General features: G+C 48.5%; 1 protein-coding gene across 2 annotated transcripts in view; it reads right to left on the reverse strand.

Annotated features, from left to right (window-relative positions):
- DAPK2 (death associated protein kinase 2) overlaps positions 1–26,359 on the reverse strand; it is a 640,584-nt gene that overhangs the window by 119,516 nt on the left and 494,709 nt on the right. For both annotated transcript variants that reach the window (XM_086959404.1, XM_086959403.1), the window contains exon 6: positions 23,468–23,516. In XM_086959404.1, the coding sequence (XP_086815530.1) occupies positions 23,468–23,516 (49 nt within the window). The remainder of the gene's footprint in view (positions 1–23,467; positions 23,517–26,359) is intronic.

The following is a 26,359-nucleotide window of genomic DNA, read 5'->3' on the forward strand; positions in this document are numbered from 1 at the left end:
AAGTTACCCACACTGGAACAGCAAGGCTACCACTTGCTAAAGTTACCCACACTGGAACAGCAAGGCTACCACTTGCTCAAGTTACCCACACTGGAACAGCAAGGCTACCACTTGCTAAAGTTACCCACACTAGAACAGCAAGGCTACCACTTGCTAAAGTTACCCACACTGGAACCGCAAGGCTACCACTTGCTAAAGTTACCCACACTAGAACAGCAAGGCTACCATTTGCTCAAGTTACCCACACTAGAACAGCAAGGCTACCACTTGCTAAAGTTACCCACACTAAAACAGCACCTTGCTAAAGTTACCCACACTGGAACAGCAAGGCTACCACTTGCTAAAGTTACCCACACTAGAACAGCAAGGCTACCACTTGCTAAAGTTACCCACACTAGAACAGCAAGGCTACCACTTGCTCAAGTTACCCACACTAGAACAGCAAGGCTACCACTTGCTAAAGTTACCCACACTAGAACAGCAAGGCTACCACTTGCTAAAGTTACCCACACTAGAACAGCAAAGCTACCACTTGCTAAAGCTACCCACACTAGAACAGCAAGGCTACCACTTGCTAAAGTTACCCACACTAGAACAGCAAGGCTACCACTTGCTAAAGTTACCCACACTAGAACAGCAAGGCTACCACTTGTTAAAGTTACCCACACTGGAACAGCAAGGCTACCACTTGCTAAAGTTACCCACACTAGAACAGCAAGGCTACCACTTGCTAAAGTTACCCACACTGGAACAGCAAGGCTACCACTTGCTCAAGTTACCCACACTAGAACAGCAAGGCTACCACTTGCTAAAGTTACCCACACTAGAACAGCAAGGCTACCACTTGCTAAAGTTACCCACACTGGAACAGCAAGGCTACCTCTTGCTAAAGTTACCCACACTGGAACAGCAAGGCTACCTCTTGCTAAAGTTACCCACACTGGAACAGCAAGGCTACCACTTTCTAAAGTTACCCACACTCGAACAGCAAGGCTACCACTTGCTAAAGTTACCCACACTAGAACAGCAAGGCTACCACTTGCTAAAGATACCCACACTAGAACAGCAAGGCTACCACTTGCTAAAGTTACCCACACTAGAACAGCAAGGCTACCACTTGCTAAAGTTACCCACACTGGAACAGCAAGGCTACCTCTTGCTAAAGTTACCCACACTGGAACAGCAAGGCTACCTCTTGCTAAAGTTACCCACACTAGAACAGCAAGGCTAGCACTTGCTAAAGTTACCCACACTAGAACAGCAAGGCTACCACTTGCTAAAGTTACCCACACTAGAACACCAAGGCTACCACTTCCTAAAGTTACCCACACTAGAACAGCAAGGCTACCACTTGCTAAGGTTACCCACACTAGAACAGCAAGGCTACCATTTGCTCAAGTTACCCACACTAGAACAGCAACTTGCTAAAGTTACCCACACTGGAACAGCAAGGCTACCACTTGCTAAAGTTACCCACACTAGAACAGCAAGGCTACCACTTGCTAAAGTTACCCACACTAGAACAGCAAGGCTACCACTTGCTAAAGTTACCCACACTAGAACAGCAACTTGCTAAAGTTACCCACACTGGAACAGCAAGGCTACCACTTGCTAAAGTTACCCACACTAGAACAGCAAGGCTACCACTTGCTAAAGTTACCCACACTAGAACAGCAAGGCTACCATTTGCTCAAGTTACCCACACTAGAACAGCAAGGCTACCACTTGCTAAAGTTACCCACACTAGAACAGCAAGGCTACCACTTGCTAAAGTTACCCACACTGGAACAGCAAGGCTACCACTTGCTAAAGTTACCCACACTAGAACAGCAACTTGCTAAAGTTACCCACACTGGAACAGCAAGGCTACCACTTGCTAAAGTTACCCACACTGGAACAGCAAGGCTACCACTTGCTCAAGTTACCCACACTGGAACAGCAAGGCTACCACTTGCTAAAGTTACCCACACTAGAACAGCAAGGCTACCACTTGCTAAAGTTACCCACACTGGAACAGCAAGGCTACCACTTGCTAAAGTTACCCACACTAGAACAGCAAGGCTACCATTTGCTCAAGTTACCCACACTAGAACAGCAAGGCTACCACTTGCTAAAGTTACCCACACTAAAACAGCAACTTGCTAAAGTTACCCACACTGGAACAGCAAGGCTACCACTTGCTAAAGTTACCCACACTAGAACAGCAAGGCTACCACTTGCTAAAGTTACCCACACTAGAACAGCAAGGCTACCACTTGCTAAAGTTACCCACACTAGAACAGCAAGGCTACCACTTGTTAAAGTTACCCACACTGGAACAGCAAGGCTACCACTTGCTAAAGTTACCCACACTGGAACAGCAAGGCTACCACTTGCTAAAGTTACCCACACTGGAACAGCAAGGCTACCACTTGCTCAAGTTACCCACACTAGAACAGCAAGGCTACCACTTGCTAAAGTTACCCACACTAGAACAGCAAGGCTACCACTTGCTAAAGTTACCCACACTGGAACAGCAAGGCTACCTCTTGCTAAAGTTACCCACACTGGAACAGCAAGGCTACCTCTTGCTAAAGTTACCCACACTGGAACAGCAAGGCTACCACTTTCTAAAGTTACCCACACTCGAACAGCAAGGCTACCAATTGCTAAAGTTACCCACACTAGAACAGCAAGGCTACCACTTGCTAAAGATACCCACACTAGAACAGCAAGGCTACCACTTGCTAATGTTACCCACACTAGAACAGCAAGGCTACCACTTGCTAAAGTTACCCACACTGGAACAGCAAGGCTACCTCTTGCTAAAGTTACCCACACTGGAACAGCAAGGCTACCTCTTGCTAAAGTTACCCACACTAGAACAGCAAGGCTAGCACTTGCTAAAGTTACCCACACTAGAACAGCAAGGCTACCACTTGCTAAAGTTACCCACACTAGAACAGCAAGGCTACCACTTGCTAAAGTTACCCACACTAGAACAGCAAGGCTACCACTTGCTAAGGTTACCCACACTAGAACAGCAAGGCTACCATTTCCTCAAGTTACCCACACTAGAACAGCAACTTGCTAAAGTTACCCACACTGGAACAGCAAGGCTACCACTTGCTAAAGTTACCCACACTAGAACAGCAAGGCTACCACTTGCTAAAGTTACCCACACTAGAACAGCAAGGCTACCACTTGCTAAAGTTACCCACACTAGAACAGCAACTTGCTAAAGTTACCCACACTGGAACAGCAAGGCTACCACTTGCTAAAGTTACCCACACTAGAACAGCAAGGCTACCACTTGCTAAAGTTACCCACACTAGAACAGCAAGGCTACCACTTGCTAAAGTTACCCGCACTAGAACAGCAACTTGCTAAAGTTACCCACACTGGAACAGCAAGGCTACCACTTCCTCAAGTTACCCACACTAGAACAGCAAGGCTACCACTTGCTAAAGTTACCCACACTAGAACAGCAACTTGCTAAAGTTACCCACACTGGAACAGCAAGGCTACCACTTGCTAAAGTTACCCACACTAGAACAGCAACTTGCTAAAGTTACCCACACTGGAACAGCAAGGCTACCACTTGCTAAAGTTACCCACACTAGAACAGCAAGGCTACCACTTGCTAAAGTTACCCACACTAGAACAGCAAGGCTACCACTTACTAAAGTTACCCACACTAGAACAGCAACTTGCTAAAGTTACCCACACTGGAACAGCAAGGCTACCACTTGCTAAAGTTACCCACACTAGAACAGCAAGGCTACCACTTGCTAAAGTTACCCACACTGGATCAGCAAGGCTACCACTTGCTAAAGTTACCCACACTGGAACAGCAAGGCTACCACTTGCTAAAGTTACCCACACTAGAACAGCAAGGCTACCACTTGCTAAAGTTACCCACACTAGAACAGCAAGGCTACCACTTGCTAAAGTTACCCACACTGGAACAGCAAGGCTACCACTTGCTAAAGTTACCCACACTAGAACAGCAAGGCTACCACTTGCTAAGGTTACCCACACTAGAACAGCAAGGCTACCACTTGCTAAAGTTACCCACACTAGAACAGCAACTTGCTAAAGTTACCCACACTGGAACAGCAAGGCTACCACTTGCTAAAGTTACCCACACTAGAACAGCAAGGCTACCACTTGCTAAAGTTACCCACACTGGAACAGCAAGGCTACCACTTGCTAAAGTTACCCACACTAGAACAGCAAGGCGACCACTTGCTAAAGTTACCCACACTAGAACAGCAACTTGCTAAAGTTACCCACACTAGAACAGCAAGGCTACCACTTGCTAAAGTTACCCACACTAGAACAGCAAGGCTACCACTTGCTAAAGTTACCCACACTGGAACAGCAAGGCTACCACTTGCTAAAGCTACCCGCACTAGAACAGCAACTTGCTAAAGTTACCCACACTGGAACAGCAAGGCTACCACTTGCTAAAGTTACCCACAGTAGAACAGCAAGGCTACCACTTGCTAAAGTTACCCACACTAGAACAGCAAGGCTACCACTTGCTAAAGTTACCCACACTAGAACAGCAAGGCTACCACTTGCTAAAGTTATCCACACTGGAACAGCAAGGCTACCACTTGCTAAAGTTACCCACACTAGAACAGCAAGGCTACCACTTGCTAAAGTTACCCACACTAGAACAGCAACTTGCTAAAGTTACCCACACTAGAACAGCAAGGCTACCACTTGCTAAAGTTACCCACACTAGAACAGCAAGGCTACCACTTGCTAAAGTTACCCACACTGGAACAGCAAGGCTGCCACTTGCTAAAGTTAACCACACTAGAACAGCAAGGCTACCACTTGCTAAAGTTACCCACACTAGAACAGCAACTTGCTAAAGTTACCCACACTGGAACAGCAAGGCTACCACTTGCTAAAGTTACCCACAGTAGAACAGCAAGGCTACCACTTGCTAAAGTTACCCACACTAGAACAGCAAGGCTACCACTTGCTAAAGTTACCCACACTAGAACAGCAAGGCTACCACTTGGTAAAGTTACCCACACTAGAACAGCAACTTGCTAAAGTTACCCACACTAGAACAGCAAGGCTAACACTTGCTAAAGTTACCCACACTAGAACAGCAAGGCTACCACTTGCTAAAGTTACCCACACTAGAACAGCAAGGCTACCACTTGCTAAAGTTACCCACACTAGAACAGCAAGGCTACCACTTGCTAAAGTTACCCACAGTAGAACAGCAAGGCTACCACTTGCTAAAGTTACCCACACTAGAACAGCAAGGCTACCACTTGCTAAAGTTACCCACACTAGAACAGCAAGGCTACCACTTGCTAAAGTTACCCACACTGGAACAGCAAGGCTACCACTTGCTAAAGTTACCCACACTAGAACAGCAAGGCTACCACTTACTAAAGTTACCCACACTAGAACAGCAACTTGCTAAAGTTACCCACACTGGAACAGCAAGGCTACCACTTGCTAAAGTTACCCACACTAGAACAGCAAGGCTACCACTTGCTAAAGTTACCCACACTGGATCAGCAAGGCTACCACTTGCTAAAGTTACCCACACTGGAACAGCAAGGCTACCACTTGCTAAAGTTACCCACACTAGAACAGCAAGGCTACCACTTGCTAAAGTTACCCACACTAGAACAGCAAGGCTACCACTTGCTAAAGTTACCCACACTGGAACAGCAAGGCTACCACTTGCTAAAGTTACCCACACTAGAACAGCAAGGCTACCACTTGCTAAAGTTACCCACACTAGAACAGCAAGGCTACCACTTGCTAAAGTTACCCACACTAGAACAGCAACTTGCTAAAGTTACCCACACTGGAACAGCAAGGCTACCACTTGCTAAAGTTACCCACACTAGAACAGCAAGGCTACCACTTGCTAAAGTTACCCACACTGGAACAGCAAGGCTACCACTTGCTAAAGTTACCCACACTAGAACAGCAAGGCGACCACTTGCTAAAGTTACCCACACTAGAACAGCAACTTGCTAACGTTACCCACACTAGAACAGCAAGGCTACCACTTGCTAAAGTTACCCACACTAGAACAGCAAGGCTACCACTTGCTAAAGTTACCCACACTGGAACAGCAAGGCTACCACTTGCTAAAGCTACCCGCACTAGAACAGCAACTTGCTAAAGTTACCCACACTGGAACAGCAAGGCTACCACTTGCTAAAGTTACCCACAGTAGAACAGCAAGGCTACCACTTGCTAAAGTTACCCACACTAGAACAGCAAGGCTACCACTTGCTAAAGTTACCCACACTAGAACAGCAAGGCTACCACTTGCTAAAGTCATCCACACTGGAACAGCAAGGCTACCACTTGCTAAAGTTACCCACACTAGAACAGCAAGGCTACCACTTGCTAAAGTTACCCACACTAGAACAGCAACTTGCTAAAGTTACCCACACTAGAACAGCAAGGCTACCACTTGCTAAAGTTACCCACACTAGAACAGCAAGGCTACCACTTGCTAAAGTTACCCACACTGGAACAGCAAGGCTGCCACTTGCTAAAGTTACCCACACTAGAACAGCAAGGCTACCACTTGCTAAAGTTACCCACACTGGAACAGCAAGGCTACCACTTGCTAAAGTTACCCACACTAGAACAGCAAGGCTACCACTTGCTAAAGTTACCCACACTAGAACAGCAAGGCTACCACTTGCTAAAGTTACCCACACTAGAACAGCAACTTGCTAAAGTTACCCACACTGGAACAGCAAGGCTACCACTTGCTAAAGTTACCCACACTAGAACAGCAAGGCTACCACTTGCTAAAGTTACCCACACTGGAACAGCAAGGCTACCACTTGCTAAAGTTACCCACACTAGAACAGCAAGGCGACCACTTGCTAAAGTTACCCACACTAGAACAGCAACTTGCTAAAGTTACCCACACTAGAACAGCAAGGCTACCACTTGCTAAAGTTACCCACACTAGAACAGCAAGGCTACCACTTGCTAAAGTTACCCACACTGGAACAGCAAGGCTACCACTTGCTAAAGCTACCCGCACTAGAACAGCAACTTGCTAAAGTTACCCACACTGGAACAGCAAGGCTACCACTTGCTAAAGTTACCCACAGTAGAACAGCAAGGCTACCACTTGCTAAAGTTACCCACACTAGAACAGCAAGGCTACCACTTGCTAAAGTTACCCACACTAGAACAGCAAGGCTACCACTTGCTAAAGTTATCCACACTGGAACAGCAAGGCTACCACTTGCTAAAGTTACCCACACTAGAACAGCAAGGCTACCACTTGCTAAAGTTACCCACACTAGAACAGCAACTTGCTAAAGTTACCCACACTAGAACAGCAAGGCTACCACTTGCTAAAGTTACCCACACTAGAACAGCAAGGCTACCACTTGCTAAAGTTACCCACACTGGAACAGCAAGGCTGCCACTTGCTAAAGTTAACCACACTAGAACAGCAAGGCTACCACTTGCTAAAGTTACCCACACTAGAACAGCAACTTGCTAAAGTTACCCACACTGGAACAGCAAGGCTACCACTTGCTAAAGTTACCCACAGTAGAACAGCAAGGCTACCACTTGCTAAAGTTACCCACACTAGAACAGCAAGGCTACCACTTGCTAAAGTTACCCACACTAGAACAGCAAGGCTACCACTTGGTAAAGTTACCCACACTAGAACAGCAACTTGCTAAAGTTACCCACACTAGAACAGCAAGGCTAACACTTGCTAAAGTTACCCACACTAGAACAGCAAGGCTACCACTTACTAAAGTTACCCACACTAGAACAGCAAGGCTACCACTTGCTAAAGTTACCCACACTAGAACAGCAAGGCTACCACTTGCTAAAGTTACCCACAGTAGAACAGCAAGGCTACCACTTGCTAAAGTTACCCACACTAGAACAGCAAGGCTACCACTTGCTAAAGTTACCCACACTAGAACAGCAAGGCTACCACTTGCTAAAGTTACCCACACTGGAACAGCAAGGCTACCACTTGCTAAAGTTACCCACACTAGAACAGCAAGGCTACCACTTGCTAAAGTTACCCACACTAGAACAGCAACTTGCTAAAGTTACCCACACTGGAACAGCAAGGCTACCACTTGCTAAAGTTACCCACAGTAGAACAGCAAGGCTACCACTTGCTAAAGTTACCCACACTAGAACAGCAAGGCTACTGTAGGAGAGTAGGGTCTGCAATCCTATGATCACCCAGATTTTTTGCTTTTGTTTCACTGGTTTACGACTTTCTCTGGCTGTGGGCCTGCTAATCAGACCCACAGCCTGGCTGTTCTCTTTCTAAATTACGACATGTACCCTAGGTGCATTTACCAATTGGTACTGGGCCACCTTATCAGACCCTGTAAATCAGGGCATAGGTGTACCCAGGGCCGCCAGGAGCTGCAGCATGTATTATGCCACCCCTGGCTGGCCGCCTAAATTTGACACAACTGGCTGCATGACAGCTGGGGCGAAGTCGTGTAATCACGCTTTGCTTTAGATATAGTAGCCCTATATCTAACCATACGATGGACACTCGAGTTCCTATCAGTCACTCCTATGGCAGGCCTTGACAATCCTGAAGGCAGAGTGCGTGGGCTCGTGTGAACTGTGCTCTGGCCCGAGCCGAGCCCGGTTGCAGCTTGCGGAATCAAGACCCAACGGCTGTTCCATGATAACGCGTACCATATCGGTAACTTCGGTGTCGCGTTATCAAGACATGTCGAGTAAGGTGTCATACGAATCGGGATGCTGCCCTCTCACCAACCCTGGCGACGAGGTTAGCATTCCGCCCTTCTAGAGGGACACGACATGTACGTAACTGTGAACCCCGGTTAAAGTTAACTAAAGCCTCAGCTCCACAAAATGGATGCTGCCACCACAGACACGAGTCTGACCTCCTGCTGCTGGGAGTCCTTCCAGTGAGGGGAGCTTGGACAAAGGGTTTCCTGTCAAGGGCGGTGTTCGCACCGTCCCAGACAGGGTTTGTGTATTCTGGGTAGGTAGGGCTTTTGCGAGAAGGTGACTGCGGAGTGGCACCCCGGTGCTCACTACGCATCTGCCGGTCAGAACCAGTTCCAGGGGCACCAGCCCTGGCCTGGGGAAAGTCCGGCAGGGGAGAGGGGTGTAACTACCCCCCTTCCTGGTCCCACCCTTAGGGCCGGACCTAGTCATGTACCCACCCCTTTCTTTAGAATAAAGGCCGGAGCGGGGACCCTTCCAAATTAGATCATCTTTGAATCAAGAACTACTTTCTACGAAAGGACACTCAAGACTCTTCTCAAGATTTCTCCCTTGTGACTAAGGAGTAGTCACCCTGCATCAGCGGGCACCATCTAAGAACTCTGCGGTTTGCTGCAAGTCCTTCCTCAAGGATCCGACGGCCCAGCTCGACGAGAACCGGCTTCCCTGGCACCTCTGACCTCTACCCACGTCATCAGCTCAGCTGTGATCTGTGGGTGCGACGAGACCTCGAGGGACCGGCCATCATCAGAACCTGCACGCTCTTAAACCAGCACGACCATCGAGGTAACTCTCTGGTGAGTGCTCTGGGGTCCGAGAAGCCCCGACCCTGAGTCGCTCTAGCACCGAAGTGCAGTCTCCCAGCATCTCCACGATCTGCGTGGGGCCCTTCTGCTCGCTGCTCAGCCCGTTGTCTGGTCACTAGCCGCTGGCTGGTGCCCTTCTGTGACGACATCCGACAATCAACACTGCTGGTCTGGTTGCTCCAGACTGGCCCTTGCTTCCATCTCTGCGAGAAGCACTCCGGACCCTCCTGGTCCACTCAAGACGCCATCTTAGGCCCACCACGTGGCCCTGAGATCTGCCAAGGCTTGTTGCCCCATCCTGGGCCCAGCGACGCCGACAGCATCATCCTTCGTGGGACAGCTCGCACCTCCGCCGTGGTCGCCGACAACGCCTCCTGGTCCGTGAGACTGCAGAGCCTAGCGTCGCCCACTCACCTGGTCGAGGTGACGGCCAACCGGTGCCATCCTGGTACCCTCTGACTACTGGCTAGTAGTACGAACTTGGTCCCCTCTGCTTTCAGGTATCCACAATCTCTGATCCAGGCTTGGATCTCTACGAACTATTCATCACTGGTCGCCAGCCAGCAACTCCTTTTCTTCCGGCTCCTGGCTCGTCAGCGAAGACCCCGACGCCTGTAAGACTTGTGCAGCCGCAGCCCTCGTGGCTAGGTAACTCGGCATTTCGGTGCCTGCATAGCCTCTTTACTCTAGGGTCCCGAGTCCCTCGCTTCCGACTTGCCTTATCGGGTCCGCCCGAGACCTTAAACTTTCCGTGTCCTCGGACACTTGTTTTAATTGTGCACTTGAAGTATTTTCCTAAGAGATTTGGTTTGTGCTTAGTACCCTGTCCTCATAAAGAGTCCAGGGCTGTTGTGAATCTTAATAAATATCCTGTTTATTTTCATAACACTTGTGTGGTGTCCTTTCACTGGGTGTTCAAGGGGTACATGTGTGGTAAACAGCTGGCTTAACGCGCCCTCTCGAGTCTTTAGCCTTAGACTGCTCGTATCCACGCTACTAGGATAGCTGGTCTATAGGTTGACTTACAACCAAACACCATAAGGGTCGTTGGAACGATACATAGCGGTCGCTAGAATAGCGAACGTTGCATATCGGGCCAACTTCTCACATTGGTGAGCAGCGGTTGGGATTTGAGCTTGCTGTTGTTTTACCACACGTATCCTAAGAATATCTTGTTGAAAGATCGCATAAGTACTGTTAGTACATATAACTAAAGCTTAGAATACTCTGAGTTCTACTGAACCAGCTGTTGCAGCTCCTCAAGGCCTAGCACACCTTGGCTACAACTCTTAGCAAGGGAACAGTAGGTAAACACATAGTGTAGGTAGGTGCATCACTTACACCACACTAGAAGCAGTATGTCGGACAAAGGAGGAAACTCTGAGTCTCCCCTTGTGTCAGTTGACCCTCCACAGGTCATCCCTTCAAGGTATACTGCGCTTAACTTCCATGAGTTACGACAAGTATGTACCTCTAGGAAGATTAAGCAAGGGGCTAACCCCACCACCTCCTTTCTGATTGGTCTCCTCGAGACTTATGATGCCAGAAAGGCTGAGAAGCTTCTTAGCCATTCTAATCCAGAAGGAGACATGCCTCCCCTCGAGGGAACCAGAGGTGACCCTGACCTAATCCTCCTCTCAACCGAGAATGAGAATGAGGAAGAGGATGAGGATGAGGATCCCTCTGGGGATGAGGTAGATAAGGGACAGGTAGAAGTCGGCAGACTAAGCAGGTCCAACTTAAGCAAACATGATAGCGGTACTGGGGGACCCCTGGGGCCACTATCAGGTCAGCTTAACATTGGGAATGGACGAGCCCGATCTCTGTCAAGAGACTCTGGCAGATCCCTTCAAACCAATGGCTCTCGCAACTCTTCTCAGAGAGGGATGACGTCCCCTCAGCGGAGAGTGTACGAAGCTAAGGAAAGGGCAGCTAATCTGAGGATCGAAAGGGAAGAACTTGCCCTGGCCAAAGAAAGGCTTGCCTTTGCGAGAGAGCAACAGTTAAGTGGGGTAGTCCCCACTGGTGGCAGCAATGTACCTAGCAATAGGGAAAAGAGTTTCGATACGAAACACCTTGGTAAGATAGTGCCCCCCTTTAAACAAGGGGACGACATCCACAAATGGATTACTGCTTTGGAGAGGGCCTGCACTGTGCAAGGCGTTCCCCAGAGTCAGTGGGCAGCTATCTTGTGGCTCTCCTTTGAAGGTAAAGGAAGAGACAAGCTCCTCACCACAAGGGTGGAGGATGCGAACGATTACCAAGTCTTGAAAAATACACTCGTTGAAGGGTTCGGCCTAACCACTGAGCAGTACAGGGTGCTGTTCAGGGATACCCAGAAAACGCAGTCTCAAGACTGGTCTGACTTTGTCGATTGTGCCACTAAGGCTTTTGAGGGCTGGTTGCTGGGCAGTAAGGTTACTGATTACAAAGGATTGTATAATTTGATGATGAGAGAACAAATTTTAAACAATTGTCAGAACCAGTTGTTGCATCAGCATCTTGTCGACTCGGATCTGACCTCTCCCCAAGAATTGGGAAAGAAGGCAGACAGATGGGTTCGTACGAGTGTTAAACAGAACCAGGGCCAGAATCAAGGTGGTCAGAAGAAAGCAGACCAAAAGGGTAAAGATTCTAAGGGGGAACAAAATGACCAGAAGTCTTCGACAGGTCCCCAACAACCCAAAGAGGGTGGGGGTCAGGCTCCCCAAAAGAAGAAAGAAGGCCAATCCAAAAGATGGTGCCAGTACTGTAAAAGTAAATCTCACTGGTTTAGTGAGTGCACCAAGAAAGGAGGAGGGCAGACTCCTGCCACTGCAGCCCCTAAGGCACCTGTGCCCCCTAGTACAGTCAGCAGTGGTAGTGCGCCTCCCAAGGGTTTAGTAGGGTTAACCCTGGGTTCTGAGGGGCGTGACAACTTAGTTGGCACACTCACTCAGGCTGTCCTTGTCAGTACAGGGGACGCGGACGTGTCCCCTGACATAAGTCCCAATACCTTGGGCAAATACAGACAGACGCCTTTCATAAATGGAAAGATGGCTCAGGCCTATAGGGACACTTGTGCCAGCGTCACCATGGTGACGCCTAACTTTGTGGACCCTGGACAGATCATGCCAGGTACAGAATTCCTGGTGACCAATGCAAGCAATGTCACTACCAATCACAGTATGGCAATTGTAGCTTTCTCCTGGGGAGGGGTAACTGGCCACAAGAAGGTTGTAGTTAGTCCAGACCTCCCAGTGGATTGTTTGTTGGGCAATGATTTGGAGTCATCACAATGGTCAGAAGTGGAGCACCGGACTCACATGGAAATGTTAGGTTTGCCAGCACATGTGTTCGCTGTGACCAGGTCACAGGTCAGGAAATGCCCCACTGAACAGGTGCTGGATCCTGGAACAACGGACCAGACACCTCCCATGAAAAGGAGCAGTAGGGTTAAGGCTGCGCCTTCCCCCTTGCCCCAGGTCGTGGATCAAGTCTCAGAGGAGGCTGACCTACAAGAATTGAGGGAAACTGAGCCTAGGGAGTTCGAACTTGATCAAGTTGAATTCTTGGGTTCAGGGGGACCCTCAAGGGAAGACCTGGGGAAGGATCAGTTAGACTGCCCTTCTCTTGAACCCCTCAGACAGCAGGCTGCTGCTGAGGCTGCTGGGAACGCCACAGGTACCCACAAGGTATACTGGGAAGATGGACTCCTGTACACTGAGTCAAGAGACCCCAAGCCTGGCATGACCAGGAGGCTGGTTGTACCCTTGTCTCAGCGTGGTTTCCTACTTACCTTGGCCCACGAGATTCCCTTAGCAGGTCACTTAGGCCAGACGAAAACGTGGGACAGGCTTGTCTCACACTTTCACTGGCCTCATATGAACGAGGATACCAAGGAGTTTTGCCGCTCCTGTGTCACTTGCCAAGCCAGTGGTAAGTCAGGTGGCACGACAAAGGCCCCCCTTATACCAATGCCTGTGGTGGGGGTCCCCTTTGAACGGGTGGGGATCGACATCGTCGGTCCCATGGAACCACCGACAGCATCAGGGCACAAGTTTATACTGGTGGTAGTGGATCATGCCACCAGGTATCCTGAAGCTATTCCCCTTAGGACCACTACAGCACCTGTTGTGGCAAGAGCCCTAGTTGGAGTATTCTCCAGAGTGGGCTTCCCTAAGGAGGTCGTCTCCGACAGAGGTGCAAACTTTATGTCGAGCTACTTAACTGCTATGTGGAAGGAATGTGGTGTCAACTACAAGTTCACTACACCCTATCATCCACAATGCAATGGGCTTGTTGAGAGATTCAACAGGACCCTTAAAGGGATGATTCATGGACTACCTGAAAAGCTTCGGCGTAGATGGGACGTCCTGATCCCCTGCCTCTTGTTCGCCTACAGAGAAGTCCCACAGAAGGGGGTTGGCTACAGCCCTTTTGAACTTTTGTACGGGCATCCTGTAAGAGGACCCCTGTGTTTGGTGAAGGAAGGATGGGAGAGACCTCTCAAAAAGCCTGCAGCCAACATAGTGGACTATGTGCTTGGCCTCCGCTCGCGGATGGCTGAATACATGGAGAAGGCATCTGAAAACCTTAAGGCCAGCCAAGAACTCCAGAAAGCTTGGCATGACCAAAAGGCTGTCTTGGCTGTTTACCAGCCCGGACAGAAGGTGTGGGTGTTGGAGCCAGTGGCCCCAGCAGCACTCAAGGACAAATGGTCCGGGCCCTACACCATCCTGGAGAAAAAGGGAGAGGTCACCTACCTGGTCGACCTGGGAACTCCCCGGAGCCCCCACAGGGTGCTTCATGTCAACAGCCTCAAGGCATATGTCGACAGGAAGGACATGAGTTTGCTCATGGCCCTAGATGAGGGACAGGAGGAGGAGAGTGACCCTCTCCCCGACCTGCTCACTCAGAACCCTGACGATGGATCGGTAGATGGTGTTGTCTTTTGTGGCAGCCTCTCCGAACATCAACAGAGAGACTGTAAACAGGTTCTTCAGTCTTTCAGACATATGTTTTCTCTAACACCCAGCCAGACCGATTGGTGCACCCATGAGGTTGACACTGGCGACAGCTTCCCCGTTAAGAGTAAAATCTACCGGCAGCCTGATCACGTTAGAGACTGCATCAAGAGTGAAGTGCAGAAAATGTTGGAGCTGGGAGTCATTGAACCCTCGGATAGCCCTTGGGCTAGTCCCGTAGTTCTAGTGCCGAAACCTCACACCCAGGGTGGTAAGAGAGAGATGAGGTTTTGCGTAGACTACAGGGGTCTCAATGCAGTCACTAAGACTGACGCCCACCCAATACCAAGGGCAGACGAGCTTATCGATAGATTGGCTTCGGCCAACTACTTAAGTACGTTTGACCTGACAGCTGGGTATTGGCAAATCAGGTTAGCTGAGGACGCCAAGCCTAAAACCGCATTTTCAACCCCTGGTGGACATTATCAGTTCGTGGTAATGCCCTTTGGTCTGAAAAATGCACCTGCCACCTTCCAAAGGTTGGTGAATCAAGTCCTTACTGGGCTGGATGACTTCTGTGCGGCGTATCTTGACGATATCGCTGTCTTTAGCTCCACCTGGGAGGATCACCTGGTCCACCTGCGGAAAGCGTTAGAGGCTCTGCAAGCAGCAGGCCTCACTATCAAGGCCACCAAGTGCCAGATAGGGCAGACACAGGTTGTATACCTGGGCCACCTTGTAGGTGGAGGCCAGGTTCAGCCACTGGAGAGCAAGATACAGTCAATCAGGGACTGGGCTCCTCCAACCACCCAGACTCAGGTTCGAGCTTTCTTGGGCCTGACTGGATACTACCGGAAGTTTGTCAGGAACTATGGTTCCATCGTGACACCATTAAACGAACTGACAAGCAAGAAAATGCCAAAAAAGGTTCAGTGGACAGCGAGCTGTCAAAAAGCATTCGATGACCTAAAGCAGGCCATGTGCACGGCGCCTATCCTCAAGAGTCCGGACTACTCCAAACCATTCATTGTCCAAACAGATGCTTCTGAGTTGGGTGTGGGAGCTGTTCTTTCTCAACTGAATTTTGATGGTCAAGACCAGCCCATTGCTTTTATAAGCAGAAGGCTGACCCCTAGAGAGAAGAATTGGTCAGCTATTGAGAGGGAGGCCTTTGCTGTGGTTTGGGCCCTGAAAAAGCTGAGGCCATACTTGTTTGGCACTCACTTCAAGATTCAGACCGACCATAAGCCCCTCTTGTGGCTAAATCAGATGAAGGGTGAAAACCCCAAACTGCTAAGGTGGTCCATTTCCCTACAGGGGATGGACTTTACAGTGGAACATAGACCTGGTACTGATCATGGCAATGCCGATGGGCTCTCCAGATATTTCCACTTAGAACAAGAAGACTCACCTGGTCAAGGTTAGCTTATTGTTCCGACGTTTGGGGGGGGGTCATGTAGGAGAGTAGGGTCTGCAATCCTATGATCACCCAGATTTTTTGCTTTTGTTTCACTGGTTTACGACTTTCTCTGGCTGTGGGCCTGCTAATCAGACCCACAGCCTGGCTGTTCTCTTTCTAAATTACGACATGTACCCTAGGTGCATTTACCAATTGGTACTGGGCCACCTTATCAGACCCTGTAAATCAGGGCATAGGTGTACCCAGGGCCGCCAGGAGCTGCAGCATGTATTATGCCACCCCTGGCTGGCCGCCTAAATTTGACACAACTGGCTGCATGACAGCTGGGGCGAAGTCGTGTAATCACGCTTTGCTTTAGATATAGTAGCCCTATATCTAACCATACGATGGACACTCGAGTTCCTATCAGTCACTCCTATGGCAGGCCTTGACAATCCTGAAGGCAGAGTGCGTGGGCTCGTGTGAACTGTGCTCTGGCCCGAGCCGAGCCCGGTTGCAGCTTGCGGAATCAAGACCCAACGGCTGTTCCATGATAACGCGTACCATATCGGTAACTTCGGTGTCGCGTTATCAAGACATGTCGAGTAAGGTGTCATACGAATCGGGATGCTGCCCTCTCACCAACCCTGGCGACGAGGTTAGCATTCCGCCCTTCTAGAGGGACACGACATGTACGTAACTGTGAACCCCGGTTAAAGTTAACTAAAGCCTCAGCTCCACAAAATGGATGCTGCCACCACAGACACGAGTCTGACCTCCTGCTGCTGGGAGTCCTTCCAGTGAGGGGAGCTTGGACAAAGGGTTTCCTGTCAAGGGCGGTGTTCGCACCGTCCCAGACAGGGTTTGTGTATTCTGGGTAGGTAGGGCTTTTGCGAGAAGGTGACTGCGGAGTGGCACCCCGGTGCTCACTACGCATCTGCCGGTCAGAACCAGTTCCAGGGGCACCAGCCCTGGCCTGGGGAAAGTCCGGCAGGGGAGAGGGGTGTAACTACCCCCCTTCCTGGTCCCACCCTTAGGGCCGGACCTAGTCATGTACCCACCCCTTTCTTTAGAATAAAGGCCGGAGCGGGGACCCTTCCTAATTAGATCATCTTTGAATCAAGAACTACTTTCTACGAAAGGACACTCAAGACTCTTCTCAAGATTTCTCCCTTGTGACTAAGGAGTAGTCACCCTGCATCAGCGGGCACCATCTAAGAACTCTGCGGTTTGCTGCAAGTCCTTCCTCAAGGATCCGACGGCCCAGCTCGACGAGAACCGGCTTCCCTGGCACCTCTGACCTCTACCCACGTCATCAGCTCAGCTGTGATCTGTGGGTGCGACGAGACCTCGAGGGACCGGCCATCATCAGAACCTGCACGCTCTTAAACCAGCACGACCATCGAGGTAACTCTCTGGTGAGTGCTCTGGGGTCCGAGAAGCCCCGACCCTGAGCCGCTCTAGCACCGAAGTGCAGTCTCCCAGCATCTCCACGATCTGCGTGGGGCCCTTCTGCTCGCTGCTCAGCCCGTTGTCTGGTCACTAGCCGCTGGCTGGTGCCCTTCTGTGACGACATCCGACAATCAACACTGCTGGTCTGGTTGCTCCAGACTGGCCCTTGCTTCCATCTCTGCGAGAAGCACCCCGGACCCTCCTGGTCCACTCAAGACGCCATCTTAGGCCCACCACGTGGCCCTGAGATCTGCCAAGGCTTGTTGCCCCATCCTGGGCCCAGCGACGCCGACAGCATCATCCTTCGTGGGACAGCTCGCACCTCCGCCGTGGTCGCCGACAACGCCTCCTGGTCCGTGAGACTGCAGAGCCTAGCGTCGCCCACTCACCTGGTCGAGGTGACGGCCAACCGGTGCCATCCTGGTACCCTCTGACTACTGGCTAGTAGTACGAACTTGGTCCCCTCTGCTTTCAGGTATCCACAATCTCTGATCCAGGCTTGGATCTCTACGAACTATTCATCACTGGTCGCCGGCCAGCAACTCCTTTTCTTCCGGCTCCTGGCTCGTCAGCGAAGACCCCGACGCCTGTAAGACTTGTGCAGCCGCAGCCCTCGTGGCTAGGTAACTCGGCATTTCGGTGCCTGCATAGCCTCTTTACTCTAGGGTCCCGAGTCCCTCGCTTCCGACTTGCCTTATCGGGTCCGCCCGAGACCTTAAACTTTCCGTGTCCTCGGACACTTGTTTTAATTGTGCACTTGAAGTATTTTCCTAAGAGATTTGGTTTGTGCTTAGTACCCTGTCCTCATAAAGAGTCCAGGGCTGTTGTGAATCTTAATAAATATCCTGTTTATTTTCATAACACTTGTGTGGTGTCCTTTCACTGGGTGTTCAAGGGGTACATGTGTGGTAAACAGCTGGCTTAACGCGCCCTCTCGAGTCTTTAGCCTTAGACTGCTCGTATCCACGCTACTAGGATAGCTGGTCTATAGGTTGACTTACAACCAAACACCATAAGGGTCGTTGGAACGATACATAGCGGTCGCTAGAATAGCGAACGTTGCATATCGGGCCAACTTCTCACAGCTACCACTTGCTAAAGTTACCCACACTGGAACAGCAAGGCTACCACTTGCTAAAGTTACCCACACTAGAACAGCAAGGCTACCACTTGCTAAAGTTACCCACACTGGAACAGCAAGGCTACCACTTTCTAAAGTTACCCACACTAGAACAGCAAGGCTACCACTTGCTAAAGTTACCCACACTAGAACAGCAAGGCTACCACTTGCTAAAGTTACCCACACTAGAACAGCAACTTGCTAAAGTTACCCACACTGGAACAGCAAGGCTACCACTTGCTAAAGTTACCCACACTAGAACAGCAAGGCTACCACTTGCTAAAGTTACCCACACTAGAACAGCAAGGCTACCACTTGCTAAAGTTACCCACACTAGAACAGCAAGGCTACCACTTGCTCAAGTTACCCACACTAGAACAGCAAGGCTACCACTTGCTAAAGTTACCCACACTAGAACAGCAACTTGCTAAAGTTACCCACACTGGAACAGCAAGGCTACCACTTGCTAAAGTTACCCACACTAGAACAGCAACTTGCTAAAGTTACCCACACTGGAACAGCAAGGCTACCACTTGCTAAAGTTACCCACACTAGAACAGCAAGGCTACCACTTGCTAAAGTTACCCACACTAGAACAGCAAGGCTACCACTTGCTAAAGTTACCCACACCAGAACAGCAACTTGCTAAAGTTACCCACACTGGAACAGCAAGGCTACCACTTGCTAAAGTTACCCACACTAGAACAGCAACTTGCTAAAGTTACCCACACTGGAACAGCAAGGCTACCACTTGCTAAAGTAACCCACACTGGAACAGCAAGGCTACCACTTGCTAAAGTTACCCATACTAGAACAGCAAGGCTACCACTTGCTAAAGTTACCCACACTGGAACAGCAAGGCTACCACTTGCTAAAGTTACCCACACTAGAACAGCAAGGCTACCACTTGCTAAAGTTACCCACACTAGAACAGCAAGGCTACCACTTGCTAAAGTTACCCACACTAGAACAGCAACTTGCTAAAGTTACCCACACTGGAACAGCCAGGCTACCACTTGCTAAAGTTACCCACACTAGAACAGCAAGGCTACCACTTGCTAAAGTTACCCACACTGGAACAGCAAGGCTACCACTTGCTAAAGTTACCCACACTAGAACAGCAAGGCTACCACTTGCTAAAGTTACCCACACTAGAACAGCAAGGCTACCACTTGCTAAAGTTACCCACACTAGAACAGCAACTTGCTAAAGTTACCCACACTGGAACAGCAAGGCTACCACTTGCTAAAGTTACCCACACTAGAACAGCAAGGCTACCACTTGCTAAAGTTACCCACACTAGAACAGCAAGGCTACCACTTGCTAAAGTTACCCACACTAGAACAGCAACTTGCTAAAGTTACCCACACTGGAACAGCAAGGCTACCACTTGCTAAAGTTACCCACACTGGAACAGCAAGGCTACCACTTACTAAAGTTACCCACACTAGAACAGCAAGGCTACCACTTGCTAAAGTTACCCACACTAGAACAGCAAGGCTACCACTTGCTAAAGTTACCCACACTAGAACAGCAACTTGCTAAAGTTACCCACACTGGAACAGCAAGGCTACCACTTGCTAAAGTTACCCACACTAGAACAGCAAGGCTACCACTTGCTAAAGTTACCCACACTGGAACAGCAAGGCTACCGCTTGCTAAAGTTACCCACACTAGAACAGCAAGGCTACCACTTGCTCAAGTTACCCACACTAGAACAGCAAGGCTACCACTTGCTAAAGTTACCCACACTAGAACAGCAAGGCTACCGCTTGCTAAAGTTACCCACACTGGAACAGCAAGGCTACCACTTGCTAAAGTTACCCACACTGGAACAGCAAGGCTACCACTTGCTAAAGTTACCCACACTAGAACAGCAAGGCTACCACTTGCTAAAGTTACCCACACTGGAACAGCAAGGCTACCACTTGCTAAAGTTACCCACACTAGAACAGCAAGGCTACCACTTGCTAAAGTTACCCACACTAGAACAGCAAGGCTACCACTTGCTAAAGTTACCCACACTAGAACAGCAACTTGCTAAAGTTACCCACACTGGAACAGCAAGGCTACCACTTGCTAAAGTTACCCACACTAGAACAGCAAGGCTACCACTTGCTAAAGTTACCCACACTAGAACAGCAAGGCTACCACTTGCTAAAGTTACCCACACTAGAACAGCAACTTGCTAAAGTTACCCACACTGGAACAGCCAGGCTACCACTTGCTAAAGTTACCCACACTAGAACAGCAAGGCTACCACTTGCTAAAGTTACCCACACTGGAACAGCAAGGCTACCACTTGCTAAAGTTACCCACACTAGAACAGCAAGGCTACCACTTGCTAAAGTTACCCACACTAGAACAGCAAGGCTACCACTTGCTAAAGTTACCCACACTAGAACAGCAACTTGCTAAAGTTACCCACACTGGAACAGCAAGGCTACCACTTGCTAAAGTTACCCACACTAGAACAGCAAGGCTACCACTTGCTAAAGTTACCCACACTAGAACAGCAAGGCTACCACTTGCTAAAGTTACCCACACTAGAACAGCAACTTGCTAAAGTTACCCACACTGGAACAGCAAGGCTACCACTTGCTAAAGTTACCCACACTGGAACAGCAAGGCTACCACTTGCTAAAGTTACCCACACTAGAACAGCAAGGCTACCACTTGCTAAAGTTACCCACACTAGAACAGCAAGGCTACCACTTGCTAAAGTTACCCACACTAGAACAGCAACTTGCTAAAGTTACCCACACTGGAACAGCAAGGCTACCACTTGCTAAAGTTACCCACACTAGAACAGCAAGGCTACCACTTGCTAAAGTTACCCACACTGGAACAGCAAGGCTACCGCTTGCTAAAGTTACCCACACTAGAACAGCAAGGCTACCACTTGGTAGAGATTTCCACACTGGATCAACAAGGCCACCTCTTGCTAGAGACTTCCCTTACAAAAGCAGCATGGTCTCCTCTGCGAGACAAACTCGCAACTAGAGCAGCGAGGCCACAGCTTACTGGAGATTTCCACACTGGAGCAACAAGGCCTCCCACTGCTAGAGATTCCCACACCGGTACACAGAGCCTACCTCTACCTAGAGATTCTCACACTGGAGCAACCAGGCCACTACATGCTACATATTCCCACACTGAAACAACAAGGCCACCTCTTGATAGAGATTCCGACACTAGAAATGTCTGAGCTGCCCACGGCTGCGATATGAACACTAATATAGCAACGCATCTGTCTGAAGAACTTAGTCCACTGGGCTACTTGGATTTTGATAGAAATCAGATATCTTCTGATTCTAAATAGTATCAGAATTGAGATTTAATGCACAGCAACATTCTACACCATTCCGAGATCAACATTAAAAGTTGCTTTACTTAGTGTTAAAAGTCTTTCCTCGAGGCTTTTGAAGAATTCAAGCATTCGGGAAGTTCATGCAACTTGACGCTGAGCAAAAACCAAAGAACATAATCAGAAGTTCTGTTTTTTAACTAAGATTGTATGACTATGATACTGTGAAATGCAAATACTTGTACTAATGGATTTCATTTGGCAATAGAGAACTGCAAAGTCCATTGGAGAAACCAGTTCCCTACGCTAGCCGGAAATCTGATTGCACTGAATAACAAAGAATGCAGAGATGCATAATTAAAAAGATAACACGTCGACTTTCTTTAAAATGTAGCAGGCGTCTGCGCCAAGATACCTCATGGTGAATGTGCGCTCTACAAGTGACTAATAACATAACATAACATCTGATGGAAATGGGAAAAGAAGAACATTTTGAGTTGGACGCAACGAACATAAGGAATAACCTGAGGCCTTCCAGTGTTACGGCAAATTGTCGCTTCCTTGAATGTGTTTAATTGATTCTTAGCTGAGGTCTCGATTGATCAGGGACAATCCTGGTGGGACACCGCGACCTCCAACATGGAGTGAGATCAGCCTGTGGTTCTCAGACATGGGGGCCAGAGATGGAGTCCTCCTGCCCTACTGTACAGGAAAGTCTTTGTGGAGACACTAAACTGCAAGGAGAGGCATGAAAGTCTGACTGTGCTTTGATGTGCTCTTAAAAACATGCCTTAAGAAAAATGATTTAATGTGTCCAAGTGAGCGTCAAAATGGAGTAACTGCAAACTATGCATGCAAGCAGGGGCGGCCTTAGGCATGTGCAAGCTGTGCACCTGCACAGGGCCACCAAACCCCAGGGGCCACCACACCAATATATATCCTTAATATAATAATCCTCTGAGGATGGATACATATTTGCGTGGCTGCCCCTGGCAGGGATTTGGTGACTTCTGGCTCTGTTCCACTTTCAAACACCCTTACCCCCCACCCCTCTTCACTGGCCTCCGCGCTCCGCCCCACCCGGACCCCCTCTTCCGGGGACCCCTATCTACGCTCCCTGCCCAGGGCCGCCATGAGCCTAGAGCCGCCCCTGATGCAAGCCGCCTTCCGGTGCAAGCTCAAGACCATTACAAGTGAACCTCCTTTTTATGTGCATTAGAGTATCTATGAATATTCATAAGCAGGAAAGGGAGCATGTTTTGGTGGTGCTAACCAGTGCCGTTCTCTTGCAGCTCGCCCCGCCCCCACAGAGCACCCCGACACACAGTATGGGTCACTGAGTTGCTAGGTTTCTTCAGTGAATGAATGTACTAGAGGAATGGATCTGAAACAGTGGGACTTTGGAAAGAGGTCCAGCCATGGCCAGTTACATTCATCAGGGCTTCAACTAAGATTGTCCATGTGCCTACAAGCACTGCCATACCACTACGGAAGGGTCCAGTTTTTAACAGCAGTATTTGTATCCTACTGCAATACAAGAACATGTTCACAAGATAACAGTGCTGATTTCCCTTGTAAAAAATATTCTAGAGATGATAAAAATGTGTTTGCACTTAATGATGCATGAACCCATCAATATGAGGAACCAGATAGAAAACAGGCAACACAACGATAAACAGAGACAGTTACCACAAATCTGCAGGCAGTCCAAGCGGCTCGTAGTTTATAATCTCTGGAGCTGAAGGAAAAATGGGTGATACATGAGAAACAGAACATAGTCTATGTTAAAGCATTATTGCTGCACACAACTTCAAAACAGCATTGCTTTAAGCTCATGTTTTTAATATAAAAGTATACTTTCAAATCCCCCACCCTTTTACAAATCCATGCAGAGTGTTCTCAGTCAGAGATCCTTCTTCTAACACATAGGTACAACATGGAGACTAATTGTATTCCTTTCATGTCTTTTTATAAAGCCCGTTCGCTAAACCAATTTACATATTCACAAAGGAGCATGCTTGCCTTTGCACAAGTGAATGGCATTTAGGACTGAAAAACACTTGGCAAGAATCTAAGGAGGAAAAAAGAGAGCAGGGAGGCAAATGAGAACAAGGAGATAACTCTGAGTACAGTCAGTGATGAAGAGTTTTAAAGGTCGTTTGAGGGAAAGGCCTTCCACGGTTAGGACGGGGATGTCCAAAGTCGATCAACAAGCCACAGACTGGTTAAATAATTAAAGGGTAAGTATGGAAGGTTAGGAAAGAGGTGCCCAGTGTTGGCCCGTAAGTCCCAGGCTGATTCCAGAATTTAAGGATGAGTACAAAAGGTTAGGAAAGGGGGGCCCAATGTTGGCCCGTACGTCCCAGGCTGATTCCAGAATTTAAGGATGAGTAGAAAAGGTTGGAAAAGAGGAGCCCAATGTTGGCCCGTAAGTCCCAGGCTGATTCCAGAATGAAAGAATAACTATAATTCAAAGTAGTTCAGTTTAAATTAAATATATGCAGTGGCGGCCGGCACAGGTAAGAGAGGTGAGGCGGGTAAGGGGCAGTCGATAGACCAAATCGGAATCCATGTTTAAGAAGGCTTTAAAAACATGGCTCTTCGGTCTTCCTTAGAGCACTCTGTCTCCTTGAGTTCTCTCCATAGGTCTATTGCACTACTAAAGCCGGGACACTTCCATTGGGGTACCTGTGCGCTCTATCAGCTGTAATAATAATAATAATAATAATAACAATAATTTCAATAATGGGACAGGTAAAATTAAATAAATAACAAGCATTTACAATGCAATGGTTTCGCCTTTGGAAAAGTTAGAGCTATTGGCATTGTAAATGACAAAATTTGTATTTATGTGTTGGTTTTGAAAACAGATAAATAAATGGCATTGTCATTTACATTGCCATTAGCTTAATCTCTCGCAAATGTGAGACCTATTGTACCCTACGGACGAGCTCAGCAGACAGCAATTACTACCACACACACCCCAGAGCCACACACACACACACAGAGCATAAGTTTAAATACAGTTACCCACAGATAGACCATAAACTTCCTGCACCCCATCCTGACAATGTATTTTTTTTAACTCTACACATAGTTTGATATTCAATTAATACTTGGATAGTAACGCACAATCCAACCATGTTGAAACAACCAGTGCTCCTAAACCTCCTTGTATTCTTCACTGAGAGTGTATTATTGGTGAATATATGTACATGCCTATTTAAAACAATAGGGTGCCACGTTTGACAAAGAGAAATAATGCCACCTACTGTTTAAATGCATGATAAAGTCTTGCGTTGTAAAGACATGCGTGCCAACAGTAATTCCGGTGTAAAAAGTGCATGGTAAATGCTATACGATGTAAAATTTTCGGCGTAAAGGCTGTTTCCTGTTTTATTTAGATCATTGTGGATATGGGCTCTAAAATTACACCATACATAGTGCTTTTGGATGGAAACTCTAGTCTGAATGCGAGCTGACACATGACACGTTGTTACATGGCAGCCATGCCCTACATTTACAATACTTTAAAGCAAACATGGCTGTGTTTATCAGTCGTAAAGTGCAGTGCCCCTGCTTCTTCAGTACTGACCCAGGACAATGAGTAAGTAGCACACTAGCTATGAACCTCAACTGTAGCATGATATATTGTGATACAATTGCCTTTCCTGTCCTACACTGTCATACCTTGTGTGTCCGACATGTATGGCTACACTAGCAGGCAGCATCGGTTCGAAATGAAAGGGTAGGTGCAAGCGAGCAGCAGCTGAAGGTGAGGCAGAGAGCAGGAGCTCAGTTTGCACAGTGGCAGCTTTGATGATGATTCCAGAGGGCATAGAGCTGGCTTACTTTTCTGATTCTGTTTAGGCACAAGTGGGCAGCACTGGGCTAGGGAAATAGAGAATCGGGGACCTGGGCCGCAACTCAGAAAGAAACTAGGGCTGGGTGTAACTCACATACTCTCCGTAGTGTAATCATACAGAGAGTTACCCAAAGATTCCACAAGATTATTTGGAATTATTCAAGAAGAGTAATTCTGCATTTAGCACTATTTTCTTAGCGCAAAAAAATGCCCATTGTTTCCAAAATGGACATGGAGCATTTTACACTAAGAAATATCTCTAAATACAACAGAGCATGAATAGCGAATGCGAGTAGCTGCTCACGCTTTCTAAATGTGCACTTGTGGTCCTGCCCCAGCTAAAACACTTCAGCTCACCCTCAAGAGAGCATACGCAACCTTTAGGTGAAATTATGTTCTGTCTCATCACTGTAGCCAATCACTACAGACTATCAGTTCCTCCAGCTAGGCCATGCTCTTCCCTTTCAGGTCTTGCCCTCTCTCCTTCCCCTGTATCCTATGTCTCTTCAAAGGACCACGCTTTCACTTTGTCTATCTTACACACACACACCCACCCGCACACGCACACACACCCATGCACACACACACACCTGCACACACACGCACACTCACGCACACTCGCAATGCATTTTCTTATCTTTTGGCGCTGGCTGTGTTTTGCTTTTAATATCTCAACAAGTGTGCATCTCCTTCACACACTTTCCCTTTGACTCATG

The sequence above is a fragment of the Lissotriton vulgaris genome, chromosome 2_2, assembly GCF_964263255.1.
Source record: "Lissotriton vulgaris chromosome 2_2, aLisVul1.2, whole genome shotgun sequence".
Lineage (NCBI taxonomy): Eukaryota > Metazoa > Chordata > Amphibia > Caudata > Salamandridae > Lissotriton > Lissotriton vulgaris.